General features: G+C 37.8%; 2 protein-coding genes across 2 annotated transcripts; both read right to left on the reverse strand.

The window, feature by feature from the left end:
• Positions 1-777: 777 nt before the first annotated feature.
• Positions 778-4,361, reverse strand: LOC119774905 (leucine-rich repeat, immunoglobulin-like domain and transmembrane domain-containing protein 2). Its single transcript, XM_038272634.1, has 3 exons — positions 4,201-4,361; positions 3,206-3,987; positions 778-2,234 (listed from the first exon to the last, which is right to left on the reverse strand). The coding sequence occupies exons 1-3, from the start codon at positions 4,308-4,310 to the stop codon at positions 1,450-1,452; spliced, it is 1,677 nt and encodes a 558-aa protein (XP_038128562.1). The 5' UTR covers positions 4,311-4,361; the 3' UTR covers positions 778-1,449.
• Positions 4,362-6,102: 1,741 nt separating this feature from the next.
• Positions 6,103-9,308, reverse strand: lrit1b (leucine-rich repeat, immunoglobulin-like and transmembrane domains 1b). The gene is made up of 4 exons (XM_038272611.1): positions 9,036-9,308; positions 8,297-8,757; positions 7,817-8,122; positions 6,103-7,697 (listed from the first exon to the last, which is right to left on the reverse strand). Exons 1-4 carry the CDS (start codon positions 9,155-9,157, stop codon positions 6,628-6,630), a joined length of 1,959 nt encoding a protein of 652 aa, XP_038128539.1. The 5' UTR covers positions 9,158-9,308; the 3' UTR covers positions 6,103-6,627.
• Between the last annotated feature and the right edge of the window lie 5,711 nt (positions 9,309-15,019).

Raw genomic sequence — 15,019 nt, forward strand, 5'->3', positions numbered from 1 at the left:
AGCCACTTGTCTGTCATCTTTATTGACGTGCTATTTCAACCACTCACACCGAAGCTAACCCGTGACGCTGTGAGAGGAGGAGCCATTTGGTAGATCAAGCTCTTGCCAAATCCGGTCAGGAGAAGGGCGAAAACATCGTTTCCACCAACAAAAGCCTTCAAAGCCGTTCTCTGATGTTCTTTTGATGAAACAATATCAGATAGATTGGACAACACAGAAGAAATAGCAGCTTCAATGCTAACGCTTGCTTCCTCAATGCGAGCCGCCATTGTTGTTGGAATCTCACTGTCGCTTCTCCACTCCAGGACACACCCGCCCTGCGTCCTGATTGGACAGACCATAAATTCGGTTTGGGAAATCACTTTCAATGAACGGGTTCCCAGATGTATGTGAGTGGAGCTGGGCGGAGCGAGACATGCATCTGGCTGTTGTCAGGTTGCACTAAGGGCGCTAGATGTGAAAGTTACAGGTCTAGCACCCCTAGTGGCCAGAAGTGCCTTTAAGCTCTTTGTCATTACAGAGATTTTGTGAACAACAATATGTAAAAAAATAAAAATAAAATTATGGAATCAGACAGATCACACTTTAATCAGAGGATTAATAGAGAATTTAGTCAGGAATCATCATGAAAGTGTAGAAGTACACATTGAGTGGAAACAACAGACCTGTAAATGGCCTCTTTTAGAGCCATTTACAGGCCATTTACGCTTAGTAAAGAGCGAACTGTATGCACTGAATTTTCTTATTTTTAACTGAGTTAAAATGCATTTGTATAAGGACTCTATGGTACACTCTTAATTTTCATTAAAACAGAGATATACCGGTAATGTCCTGCTGATAAAGATTCAGATGAAAAATCATTATAATCTTCCAGCTGTATGTAGAAATTCATGACAACACAGCTTATGTAACAAATCCTCTGAGTGACTGTGCTGAAAAATCAAAGTATGTCTTAACATTTGTCTTTTCTTTAATCCAGCTTAAATGTGCTGCATATCTTTTACAAAACATTACATCTAGAGGTCTGGAAAAAGGAAGACTTGTTGAACAAGTTTTATTTGTAGTAAAACATAAAACAGTACCCATAATGTAAGACACAGTCAATATCATGATATCTATTCACATACCTGTGATAAATAAATGCATTAAGCATGTATATTACAAATGAACTGGCTTATAAATACTTCTTTTTGAGCATATTTGTATGTAATTATAGTTATCAACAATGTTTGCCTGCAGCAAGGAAGAAAGGCATTTTCAGGTGACAGCTTACGTTTCCAATGGGAACTTCAAAAATATAAACTTAAAAAATTTAAAGCTTTAAACTTGTGTCCAATCATTGAACAAAGTCATTTGATCCCAATAAATATAAACAAAAAGCTGCAAGATGGCACAGACTAGAAATAAAGATGTGCATTTTTATTTTAGACGGAATTTCCAAAATTGATGTTAGTATAAGTGAGCAGCACTTCCACCTTTGCTCTTGTCTTCAGATTTTCTCCTTTTTGTTGGTTTTTCTGAATCCCTACATAGCGCTTCATCACTGGCTGCCTGCATGCTGTCGAAGGTGTTCTGCCTTTCCAGTCCCTCTGCGTTCTCACCACGTCTACTGCGCTTCTTCCAGAAATCCATACAGTGGTCCATACAGCCGAACCTTGTCTCTGTAGTGCATACATAAATGCCTGCAGGCACTGCCAAAACCATGGCACAGACAATGACAATAATGTGGATAAGTCTTTCCCTCTGCTCCATCTCACTAATGTCACTTCCTGTTACAAAAATTATGCACTGACCCTCTTTGGGTGGGTGGTTCTTCAGGGTGACGCACACCTCATATTTGGTGGCAGGGAGCAGGTCGCTGAATGAGTAGGTGTTTATGCCAGGGCCAATAAAGATCATTTCTTTCTTGGGGGAAGAATACTTACCAAAGTAGATGGTGAACCACATGTCTGCAGAATTGTCCGTCACAGCATACCACTCCAGGGTAATGCCATAAATGGTTTGCTTGGCAATCCGGATGTCAATGTGGGGACTATCATCAGATGACAGTATGGGTACAGGGGGTGGAAGAGGGGCAGCAGAGTTGGAGGAATCAATGTTGAGTGAGATACTGACAGAGGAGTTCCCAATAAAATTGTTGGCCATGCAAGTGTAGATTCCACGATCTGCTAGGTGTACAGATGGGATCACCAGCTGGGATGTGATGGTCTCCTCGTCTATCTGAGTCTGGGTAGCTTCAAGGATACAAGAAAAAGAAAACATAAAACACAATATTTTCATAAAATCTATTGTAGCATGTACGTATCTCATAATCACAGGTGTCAAGTAACAAAGTACAAATACTTTAAACTTTACTTAAGTAGAAATTTTGGTTATCTATACTTTACTGGAGTACTATTTTAAAAAATTACTTTTTAATTCTACTAACATTTTTTTTTTCAATTATCTCTACATTCTACTTCTTACATTTTCAAAAACAGTTTTATTTCATTTAACCTCATTTTCAATATGGTCTGTTGGTAGTTCAAAAAAATTAAAACCAACAAAATCATTTGTTTCATCCACACAGTGAATTTATTTGTGCTGGGAATTGGTACTGCACCAACATCTGGTTCGCCACATACCAAAATAAGTAGTTAAATTTGACATTGTTGCCATTAGTTATAAAATTAAGGCAATGAAGTATATGGAAATTATCATTCACGATTGTAGAAAGATGTTCCATTAATAGGCAGTGCAGTAAAGCATCTGTCCATGGCACCTTTTCCTGCATTACTTTTTTACTTTGAGTAGTTTTAAAAATTTTACTTTTACACTTTTAATGGAGAAAGTTGACTCTACATGAGTAATAAACATGAATACTTTTGACACCTCTGTTCCTAATTTAGAGCAACTTTACTGTACGCCAATGCTCTTTACTTTGCTCTTGACTATATTCCGTTTTCTCTAAGATAGAACAACATAGTGAAAACAAGAACCTAAAACTTATATGAATTCAGATTTTCTCGTGGTTTAATTTAACAGTAGATTTCTTCATCCCAATGGGTTTTTTGCAAATGACATGCCCCGGTGGTTTGATCTACCTCCAGTGAGCAATATGAAAGTGGACAGTAAAAACGTCCTATTTTTTAAAAGACCAGCATATATATCATGACATATATAGAAAAGATCTTCAGTTTTGCAGTAAATGACATTCAAAACTTACAAGAAAATCCTCTGATAATCTTCAGAGGGTACATCCACTGAATGCTTGGTAGAGGTCTGGCTTGGACAAGGCACGTCAGAGTTGCATTTGCTCCCAGAGATAAAGAAATGTTATACTCTGTGACAGAAGCCACCGGCTCCATGCAGGTTTTTAGCTGGATCTCATGGAAATACTTTTCTGCTTTGGAGGCTGGGCCTAAGCACTTCAAGTATGAGTTCATGAGGATGATAGGTGGGCTGACCTCGCGGATGAATTCAACAAAACCTTTAAGTCGGCAGTCACATGACCAGGGATTGTCATGTAGTGCCAAAACCACGTTAGAAACCATTCCTTCTTTCCCCCACGCTTTCTCTGCGGTTTGGTAAAGAGGCCAATTTGTGAACACTTCTTTTGATACGATTCTAAGCTGATTGAAGGATAAATCTAAATAGGTCAGTGCTGGCAAGTGTCTTAGAGCATGCTCTGGCAAGACATCTAGACGATTGTGCTTGAGGTCCAAGATTTTAAGTCTGGGCGTGCTCTGAAATGCTGTCCATGGTAGCGAAGTCAGCTTGTTGCCTTGTAGCCTTAGCTCAGTCAGGTTGGCAAGTCCCTCCAGGCTTTTGATGTGCATCAAGGTGATCTCGTTGAAATTTAGCCAGAGAAACTCTAAGGCATGAACTTCAGAGAAGGAACCTCTGGGTATTTCAGTCAGGTGGCAGTTTTCGATTCGGATTTTAGTAAAATCATTAGGGATATTCTCTGGGATCTGTCCCATGGAGGTTTCCATACACAGTAGGGACCTAGAACGATATACATAGCAAAGGTTTTACAAGAGAAGTTGTTCCTAGTCATGAAGCAGGTGCAGCATCCTCTAGAATTAGCCAATATTTTCATTATATGAGATATTCCCCTTTGATTAAAAATGCTAAGGAAAATGTTACACTTTCAAAATTAGGCCATAACTTAGATATAAGTAACTGTTTAATGTTTTTAAAGTATAAAGCATTGCCTACCTTCCCAAATAATCATTAGTGCAGGAGCAGCCCAGCAGACAAGTAGAAAATCCAGGACTGATAATGTTTAACACAAAGAAGATACCTAACCAAGTGCAAAACGCGTCCATGTTCCTGGATGAGTATGTGAAGAAGGCCGGTGAGAGCAGGACATGCCTATCGGCTGCGTGGAGAAAAGCCTATTACCTTAATCTGGTTTGACGCAATGTTTAAGACACCAAATGACATGTGAGTCAAGTGAAAGGTGTATTAATAGCAGTGGTCTACTTGCCTAAAAAAACATTGCCTGATCTGATATAAACAAGTTCCAAACATCTCGACCACTTAGTTGATCAAATAAGGATCTTTCTTTTAATTGTGGCCTCAAAATCATCCTAATTCAATTTATTTGTTCCCAATCATTGCAGCAGCTCTTACATGATAAATAGGAGGTCCATCTGTACTAAGTGGGCCAGAGCCTGTCAGGCTTAACGGTGCTGAGAGGGAGGGCTATGGTGAGATAGAGACAGATGTCTGGAAAGGACTGTAATCTGACCTCAATAATCGGAACCCTGGCTGTCTTTCAGGTTACTCGAGTCAGTATTTTAAAATCAGAAAGGTAGACAAAAAAATACACTATGGATAACCTGTTTAACATTACCTTACTGTGTTTTGATTGATTGATTGACTTTATTGATCTCACAGTGGAGAAATGTACCCATTACATCAGCTCAAATAGTAAAAAAGAGAAGAAGAAGGTGCCAAAGGAATAAAAAGGGTGCATTGGATATATATAGTATATACAGCTTCCTTCTTTATATATATACATGAGGGTTACTATACAGAGTTATTGCACAGGGTGTTTACATAGGTATTTATATAGATGGATATTTATATATATAGTTATTTTACTGGGTGTCAAATATTGAAAAACAGGTTATTGCACAGGGTATCAAATAGTAAATTTCACATTATACATTATACAAGTTATTGCCGTTGCAGTGCCGCATTGTAGAGTCTTGTGGCAGTAGGGATAAATTAACTGCGGCAGCGAACCTTTTTACAAACAGGGTATTTTGCAGAGATTTCAATCAGCTTGATTAATCTAATAAGTAATTAGGGTCATCTTTTAGTTTCCAAATATCTTGACAATAACGGATTCAACATTTTGATTTAACTTAGATTGTTTTACTTATAATTAGCCATAACATTTTGTATTCTTGAGTTAGACTGTAATGCCATATTGTTATTCTTTAACTTTTTTTGATGCTGTTATGCTTTTTGTTTTGTTAAGCTATACTTTTGTGGGCAAAGAACAACAAAAACTTAACACCAATTTATATGTTGACATGTATACTGTAGCTTAACCAATTAGCAAGATTAGGTTAATGGTTTTGAGTTGGTATTAACCACATGTAAGTCAATTGCAAAGCAAAGCATGCAATGTTTTTAAAATAATGTTCTTTTAAAACCCTCTATGAGAAAATGCCTTGAGGACAAAATTTCATAACCAGAAACATTTATCTTCTGGACCACAGATACATTACTCAGAGAGAAGAATTTTGTTTTGAGATATTTTTTAGTCTCGACTTACACAGCCGGCTGAGGAACCTGAGTGACAAACCAAAGAGATGAATATTTTAGTCTGTATGATTCTCAGTGACCCTTAATTTTATAATTGAATGAAAGAAACAACATTGTTTTTCCGAGTGATTTATACACCAATCCTTTGTTTTTCACAGTCTTCACCCACAACCTTTATTTGGATTTGGATTCCCAGCTCTAAACTATTTATTTGTTTCTCCTCATCCTCTTGTTATGTGATCAGTCTAACAGAAGCATTTCAAATTGGCCTTTTCATTTTCACCTCATTCCATTGCTTTTATTCATTCATTGATTTCAGGGAAATAACTTATGAACATATTTCAATATAAAAAAATGTTTATTTTCAGTAAGATGCATGAAGTTAATATTGCAAATGTTTACATATTACAAAATGCATTGTAGTTTAGGAAACTGAGCCAACAGCCAATCTGGCACATTATCTTACTGACATAAAAAACAGACTAAAGAGACTGTTGGTTCTCTAAACTTTTCGATTTATAATATTAGATTTGAACACAAAGCAGAAGTTACATTAAGGAAGAAAACAGATAACTGGGTTTTTGAAAGTTGAGGGCATCAGGAGAAAAAAACATCACTTCCATTGGTGCATAACAGAATTAAAAAAAAGATATTTTTAAATAAATATATTATGTTAAAAATCACTTATTTGACCTTGTTTTCCATTTCTGCTTCCAGTCAAAGTTTATTGTTGAGTCTCTTCCTGTAAAGGCAATTCTCAAAACAAAACGTCCACTTGAGTCTCTGATCAGTCCTGTCCCCTTTTCAATAAACATCATCCTTAAAACAAAGTGCGTCTTCTTGAGACCGAGTGTGTTCTCTGTTTTAACAGAAGTACTCATTAGGTGGCCCTTCAGTCCTCGCTATAGCCTCCGAGTCAACACTAGACCTCGCCGAGAGGAGCCTGTTGGATTCATCTGGGTTTAATCTGGTCAGATATTCACCTTCCATCCCTTTAGCTTTGCCTCCAGGACCAAGAGTCTCAAACGTTACATAGGAGTCCTGCATGTCTTTTGTCTGCCTGCCCAGCATCTTTTGTAAGCGTTTCTTTATCGCACCGCAGCACACAATCAGAGTTAGGGGCACGGCGATCACACATGCCACGGTTATCACCACCACATTAATGAGCTTCTGAGTCCCGCTGGCACTGGCAGCTTCGTCCGTTGAGAAGATTACACACTGCTCCTTTTTCGGAATCAAGCCTTTGACGCAAATGCATGCAATGTACTTTGTCTTTGGAACAAGGCCTTCAATGGTGATACGGTTCTTCCCAGCACCCACATTAATGCGACGCATGTCTCTCTCACCAAAAACAGCATATAGTACACTGAATTCAGTGGTGTTGGTCGCTGTTGGGGCACGCCAGTTTAAAGAGACAGTGTGATCTGTGTCCCCGATTACCTTCACTGAACGTACCACCCTCTTTTCAGGAAGTTGCTGCAGGGACGATGCATTAGCCACCAAGTTACTCAAGCCTTCTTGACCCACCTCCCCTGACTTCTTAGGGAAAGATCCCTTCGCCGTTCCTTGAGAAATCCCATCAGAAACACTGTAGCTCTCAATTTCATACCTCCCAGTCACTCCTTTACCATTAAGAGGTTCAATAATAGGCTGGGCAGCAGTACTTGTTGGTGGCGGAACATATCTTGCAATGAGTTTTTCCTGGTATGCTGCTCTTCCCATGCTGCCAGGTTTCTTTCTGCTGCCTTTCTTAGAAACGCCACTGACTGCTTCCTCCGAGCGAATGGAGTCGGTGATTACCAAGGAGATGATGGCGTCTGCAGTACCCACAAAGTTGGTGGCTTTGCACACATACTTCCCAGAATCTCTGTAGGAGACTGCAGGGACACTCAGGATTGACCAAATGATGCCTTCCTTTGAAAGCTCTTGCTGAACTGAAAGAAAAAAATAAATCCAACAATTACACCCATGGAGTTGAAGAAATGGACAAATAAGATAATAATGGATTTTTCTGTTATTCAGGCTTGGACAAAAGTAAAAGGACTGAACTAACCTGTGCCATTCATTTTCTTGCCATCAGCACGACTCCAGGACAGGTCCGGAATAGGGACACCAACAGTTCCGCAGCGCAGCAGGACATTGTTGCCTAGAGAGCTCCGAACGCGAGCGACAGCCGTGTGAACCCTGGGGGCCTGGCACCTCTGCAGTTCCGCTTCAGTAAAGAAAACTCCAGACAGGCTTTCAGGATCAGCGCACCTCAGCCTGGTGTCAATTAGTGCCACGGATGATGATGGGGACTTCTGAAACTGGACGAGGTCATAGAGTCTGCAGTCACACAGCCATGGGTTATCATGAAGGCCTGCAGAACCAAAAGAAACAAAGGTTGTATGCTTAGACAATATTTACATTTAAATTAGTCAAGCCCCTTGAAAGACTGTAGATACGTAATAACTATTGTTAGACTAATCCCTAACTCAAAGGCAGTTCTTAAAAAAACTTTCCAGTATACTAAGTGCCAAAGCTTGATCCTTACCCAGAATAAGTTTGGAAGACTCTGAGTCTTGGGAAGGCTTCACGCTCAGCCACATTGTCAGTGCTTCAGCAGGAAGTGTGGTGAGGCTGTTGCTGGATAAATCCAGATAGGTGATGTTTTTAATGTACATGATGGCCGAGGCCGGGATGGAGGATATCTTGTTGTTATGTAAGTCTAGAAGTCTCAGGATCGGCATGTCGATCAGAGCTTCCCAGGGGAAGGAAGTGAGGGAGTTTCCATCCAGCCGGAGCTCATCCAGGTTGTAGAGACCCCGAAAACTGTCTGCATTAAGTGAGTTCAGGGAATTGAATGACATCCAGAGAAACTCCAGACTGTTGAGGTAGTGAAAGTTGTTGCTTGCGATGCGCGTAATTGCAGTCTTCTCTATACGTAGCTTTGATGTGTCAGAAGGGAAATTTGGAGGAATCACAGTGATCTCTGGGTCGTTACATAGCACACTCCTAAAGAAATAAGTTAAAGAGATATTATCTTCCAACTGAGAATAAATGTGACAATAATTTTGTACAAATGGGAGTGTAGAAATGGAGGTTTCCTGAGTAACCAAACATCTTTTAAGCTTTTATTTTGATTTAATAAACATTCTTAGGAAAAAAGGTGGTAACCTATTGCTCTGTAACAAGCTAAACAGATTAAATAAAAGCCCAGGAAAACTGCTTATTACATAGAGTGATCAAATAGTGGAAAGCAGCAGTAGAATAATTTAATTAAAATAACTTACCTTGCTTTTGATCCATCACTTAACTTGTGAAAGAAGCAGCTGCATTGTGAAGGACACGAAGTGCTTAAAAGGGGAAGAAAAACTAAAGCGAGGCAAAAAGCAGGAAGAAAATGACGGCTCATGTTTTCTCCTATCTGCAAGCAACTAAAACTCTACAAGACTAAACTACAGTTAATCAAAGGAAATAAGACCTAAGGGAACGTCAGATGCATCGCGGTAGTTCTCAGGCTCACAGCTCCAACTGCTCTGCCTGCTCTGAATCCACAGATAAAAAAGGGATAGGCAGGGATTAGAAGAGGACTTGGGTTATTTTCATTCAGACGATTAGGCTATTCTTTCCTCAAAGCTGATAGGCTGCATGCTTTTCACTTTCAGGACTCATTTGAAACTGTGTATTTACTGCCTAAATATGAAGGGATCCTGAACATAGCAGCATGGGCTGCAAGTGGATGGGGACATAAATAAAACAAAACGATTAAGCAGTTTTAAGAAATGTAGAATTTTTATGTGGGATTGTTAAAAATAAACAGTGAAGATGGTAGAAATGCTTTTGACTTCCTTCCCATAAATTTAATAGATACATACTATATGAGAAAATGAAATTTGAAAATCATTTGGAAATTTAAACTGCAAGCATTTCTCTATCTTTAATTTCAGTATTTATCAGAAAGATAAATGACCAGTAGATGGCAGTTGAGAGTAAAGAGAGGTGTGAAGTTTTTTGTTTTGTATTGACATTTGAATTGTTCATATTTATCATATTTTCATATGCACACACTTGTAAATGTAAAAATAAATAAACAGTTTTTAGATCTTCTACAACTATAAAACATGACTAAAAACACATTTTGTAAATGATTATTTATTTCCTCTGTCAACTAATAAGAAGAGGCCAGATCTAATCCATGTAAAGTCCAACTTATTTATAAACCCTTAATATATGCTAAAAAACCCAATTGGTATTTTGGTAAATCTCTCTAAGTAATTCAAAGCCAGACAATATGTTTTTTCCTATAGGCATAAAAAAAAACTTCTGAGCTTTAAAGCACAGACCTGACTTTTTATCCTTGGCTTTCAACTCTTCACTGGGGTGGATGTCCATGCTTTAAGTAAGCAGTTCTAAAGGTATTTAATGTTATCTATTTTAAAACCAGGTTTGATATTATTGGCCTTTTGCAAGGCACAATTTTCTAGGTTTTAATCATCCAACTCTTGATATCATCAGGACACTGAAGTATTTAGGCATAGCCCTCATACACAATTATGCTTATGTTTTCAGTAAAAATGACTGTAAAATGTCCAACATCTATGATTGACAGCTGGAATCTATCTAGGACTTTAAAGAGTGCATGGACAACTTGCAGCTTGCAAACTGGCATTTAACCTTTAACTGGTTTTGATTGATTGATTGATAGACTTTATTGATCTCACAGTGGAGAAATTTACATGTTACTGTACATCAGCTCAAATAGTCAAAGAAGAAAAATATGCCAAAGGAAGAAAAAAGGTGCATGGGATATATACAGTATTTTCTTTTATAGGAGGGTTATAATACAGGGTTATTGCACGGGGTGTTTACATGGGTATTTATATAGATGGTATTTATTTAAATAGTTATAGCACTGGGTGTCAAAAATAGAGAAACAGTTATTGCACAGAATATCAAATGGTAAATTGCACATTATACATTGCACAAGTTATTGCCGTTGTAGTGTCGCATTGTTGAGTCTGGTGGCAGCAGGGATAAATGACCTGCTGTAGAGCTCCATTTTACAAAAGGAGCTGGTAAGCGTATTAATGTATATGATCGTAATTTTAGCTATTTAAAAATTAAAATGTCAAAATTTTTCACCTGACCTATGTTTTTGAGTGTGTTTGTTTTCTCTAAACATTGGATCAGTTTGGATAAATCATTAACAGTGATTAATAGTATGTTATGCATGATGAGTGTGTATTCTCACAGCTAATCAAATATATGTATTTTCTTTTCAAATCTGTAAAAGGGTGTTTGCTTATGACACACTTTCTGGATGCAACATGTTTTGTCACAGTTCCTGGGGGTTTTCTGCAGGTCCAGAGGTTTAATGACAGAGAGGCCCTGATGGGATTTGCAATCATTTAATCCAGTCATCTCTCTGTCTCTTATTATTACGTCTTTGTTCAGTTTCTTTAAACACGAGGTTATCTGGAAAAGGAAAACCTCCATGTCTGCATCTGTCATCACACCACAATACTCTCTGTAAAACCAATTTTATTTGATTTGGAGTTATAAGGTGTTGGTTTGGTGAGGTGAAGAGATGTTCTCTAGGACTTGATAGGTCAGAGAGAAAGACATGACATAACAAAACAAAAAAACATATTAAACCGTAGACATACATACTAGTTACATGTAAAGAGGAAGGAAGCACAAACAATGCACCAAGGCGGACAGCAAAAAAACCTTAACCCTCTCCATTTTGCTGAGCTCTCATGCTTATCTAATCTAGATTAAGTGCCCAAAAGTTAGAAATACAGTATCAGTTTAACCTCTACCTTCAGAAAAAAAAAATATTTCCTGAATATTCTCCCAACCTTATCCTTCCGTTAGTTTCCTTAAATCATTTCTTTCTCATCTTCCAACACTTCCTCTCCATCATTGTAGACAGAACCCATTCAAGGAAACACTGATTTACAAAATTATTAAAGGATACTTAGATTTGTACTATTCTATCGTCTTACATCCACAAACGTTAAACCCTGACTTAAAAAAAAAAAAAACATATATCTGAAAGGTATGGTATGCATTTACATTCAGCCCTAGTTGTTTCTTTGTTGTTGTCTCTTTCATGTTGTTCATTTAGAAAGCAAACTGCTGAGGCCCTTACAGAACAGTTGTAATTGCATTAATATTGAAATGTACAGGTGAATTCTGAAGGTGTTATGGTTCTTTCCATTTGTTGTGACTGAGTTTTCAGTTTTATGTTATCAGTTGTTCTGTTTTGTTCTTTGATTTATTTTCCATTATATTCAAGTATTCTTTAGTTACTCTCTGTTGCCCCCTTGTGCTTGTTTTCTTTCCCCTTGGATTTCTTGGATTCCACCCACACCTGCTCCTTATTCAGCTCATTAGTCCATCCTTTGTTCTGTTCCCCTTAAATACTCCACCTCTGCAGTCACTCAGTGCTGGTTCCTTGTCATTGCTATAGTTGTCTTCTCACCTCATCTCTCCCTGGCTCCTCATGCCTGTTTTCCCCTGATGCATCTATGTTTTTTTTTTTTTTTTACATTTTAGGTTGGATTTCTGGATTGCTGCCTCTGTTACCTTTGTTATTCAATTAAATCTGTCAGAACTCATCTCTGCTTCACTAATCTCTGCATCTGGGTCATCAAGCAACCTCACCACCTTTTGTTGAGAGAAGGCATTTATTTAGAGGAATCCCACAAAGCAGACAGGTCTGGGCCAGATCTGGCTTCAAGCCTGATTGCAGGCATGGCAGCTGGTATTTCAAACAGAACTGTTATACCATGGTATAGGGTGAAAGGGTTGGGTTGTCACACAGGTTGCTTTTGTCTCCTCGAACCCCAGTCGGCCTCAGCAGATGGCCGCTCAAACTAACCATGGTTCTGCTGGAGGTTTCTTCCTATTAAAACTGAGTTTTCCTCTTCACTACAAGCGTGCTTGGTGTGAGGGATTGCCTTCTAGTCAATGATTTGATGCTATTAACTGGTTTTTCTTAAATAGAAAACTTTGAACCAATATGTATAATCTGGTTGAAATGTCTCTGTAAAGTGTCTTGAGAGGACATGTGTTGTGTATTGGCGCTATATAAATAAACTGAATTTAGCTGTAGTGAAAATTGTCCCAGTTGCTTAATATATGCTCATAGGGGCGCTGTTAAAATATAATGGTACAGAAATGTTCAAAATTGGGCTTACAGTTTGGTTTCATACTAATACATGCTAATGAATCCAAGTTTTTTCTTTTTAAATATCCTAAAACAACATTTAATAGATGTAATTACCTTTGCAAGGTAGAGTAGAAATTACACTGTAAATTTAGTGACTTACCTCTGCCTTCAGTATAGCTGCAACAGTGGAACCCTTGTTTCATTGCAAAACTAGAAGATTATCTTAGAGTTATTAACTCTTTACCAATAGACTGTTTAACTGCTCTGAATTTGCAAATACATCACATGCATGTATTCAGGTCAGCTGGAACAATAGATTTTGTTTTATTTTTTTGTTGTTGAAATGTTTGAAAATTTAACTGGATAATGTTTCTTTGTTGGTCTCTATCCTTAAAGAGCTTTTCATTAGGGTTGCGTTTCCAACATGTGAAGAATCAGTAGGACAATCATATTTTTTTTTAACAAATTCAAAAAACTTTTCATCAAAAGTTCTAGATTGACCCATTTATAGCACCCTACTACAATCAATCTTTGTAAGGCTGGCTCAGTCCAGCCTCATTTTCACCATCCCCAGCTGCTCTAGCCTAACAGATTGTTTCATTAAATCCTATAAGTTGTGTAATTTTCTCACAGAGTTGCTCTATGTTCCAGCATGACCTCACCCTGCTCCCCCATCTTTTGGTACAGCTGATGGGCCTCTTGTTTGGATTAGAAAGCAGCGATCATTTTATGAATTGGATTCTCCTTATGAGATCTCAGCATTTTCATTAGTTAAGAGCAGCAAATGTCAAAACAAGCTTCAATGTTGTAGTTCCCTGCTGCTGTGAGAAAGTCTGAGGCATCAGGCATGCACAATATGGGAATATAAACAAAACATGATTTTATAAGCCCATTGGGACACATTGTTACAGCCTGGTTAATGGTTGTGGTAATCTGGGCACAGATTAGCAGAGCCATCAGACTCAGCCCAAATGTTAGATTTTAGAAGATTCAGGCTGCTTTGGGTGAGTTTTACAATTTTCTGCCGTCCTATTTCAAGGGGTTATTACAGGACAACTAATACGCATTTGAACTTCTTAGTTACTTCTTAAAGCATGTAAAGTACACAGTAGCTACAATAGCAACATACTAGTATGATTTGCTGCAAATGTAAAAAAAAAAAAGGGGATTTTGCAAAGAAAGTATAAGAAAAAAATAACAGGAACAGCAAAAATAATCAGTACAGCAAAATAAGCAGAATAAAAACAAAAAAAATTAAAACAGAACATTTCAGGTTGTACTATAAGCCAATTTATAGTTATGTTTTTGACAGAGTTTTAAAAGTTGACAGTGAAGGGGTAAATATGAACCGAATTTGGATTTTATTCTATAAGATGAAAACAGTAATGATAAAAGCTCTTACATTTGACCTGGGACCTATTCAGGAGACACTGACAGCTGACCTCAGGCATCAAGCAGGAGAGTAAAGATCAAGCAGTTTAGAGAGGAAAGAGATTGCTGAAAACATTTAAAAGAACTAAAATCATCTCAAAAAGAATCCTAAGACATGGGGCCAATGTAGGGAGGAGAGAATAAGAATGATATGTTTTCTCTTACTAGCTCCAGTTCAAAGCCTGTCAGCTGTGTTCCAATATAAAGAGCATTGCATTCTTCAAGCCAAGTTGTAACAACAGCATAAAGAGCAATCTCAAGGTTTTGTTTTGAGAGAAATGGCTTAGCATTTGGCTATTTCAACAAGATTGTGAAAAACACTTCACCATTTTAAGACCCAAAGTAGGAACTGTTTGCTTTATAAAGATGACAAAGAGCTAAAGAAGGAAAAGGTTATCAGCAGCACCACAGACCACCGCCGCTGTTTTTTTAATAATTAAAATGTAAAAAGTTTAAGGCCATCCAGGATATGATGTCCCCCAAGATACATTTAAAACAGACTGATTCAGAGGGATACATTTTTAGTGGTATATATATCTTCCTGTTATCATTATAGAAATGAAAAAGGATCCAAAGCTTCTTTAACATTGAACTCAAAGAAGCAGATAAAGGGAGATAAAACAAGGGAATCATAATCTATTTCAGCTGATATGGTTCGTCTACCAA

The sequence above is a fragment of the Cyprinodon tularosa genome, unplaced genomic scaffold (assembly GCF_016077235.1).
Source record: "Cyprinodon tularosa strain WSP-4 unplaced genomic scaffold, ASM1607723v1 ctg84, whole genome shotgun sequence".
Taxonomy (NCBI): Eukaryota; Metazoa; Chordata; class Actinopteri; order Cyprinodontiformes; family Cyprinodontidae; genus Cyprinodon; species Cyprinodon tularosa.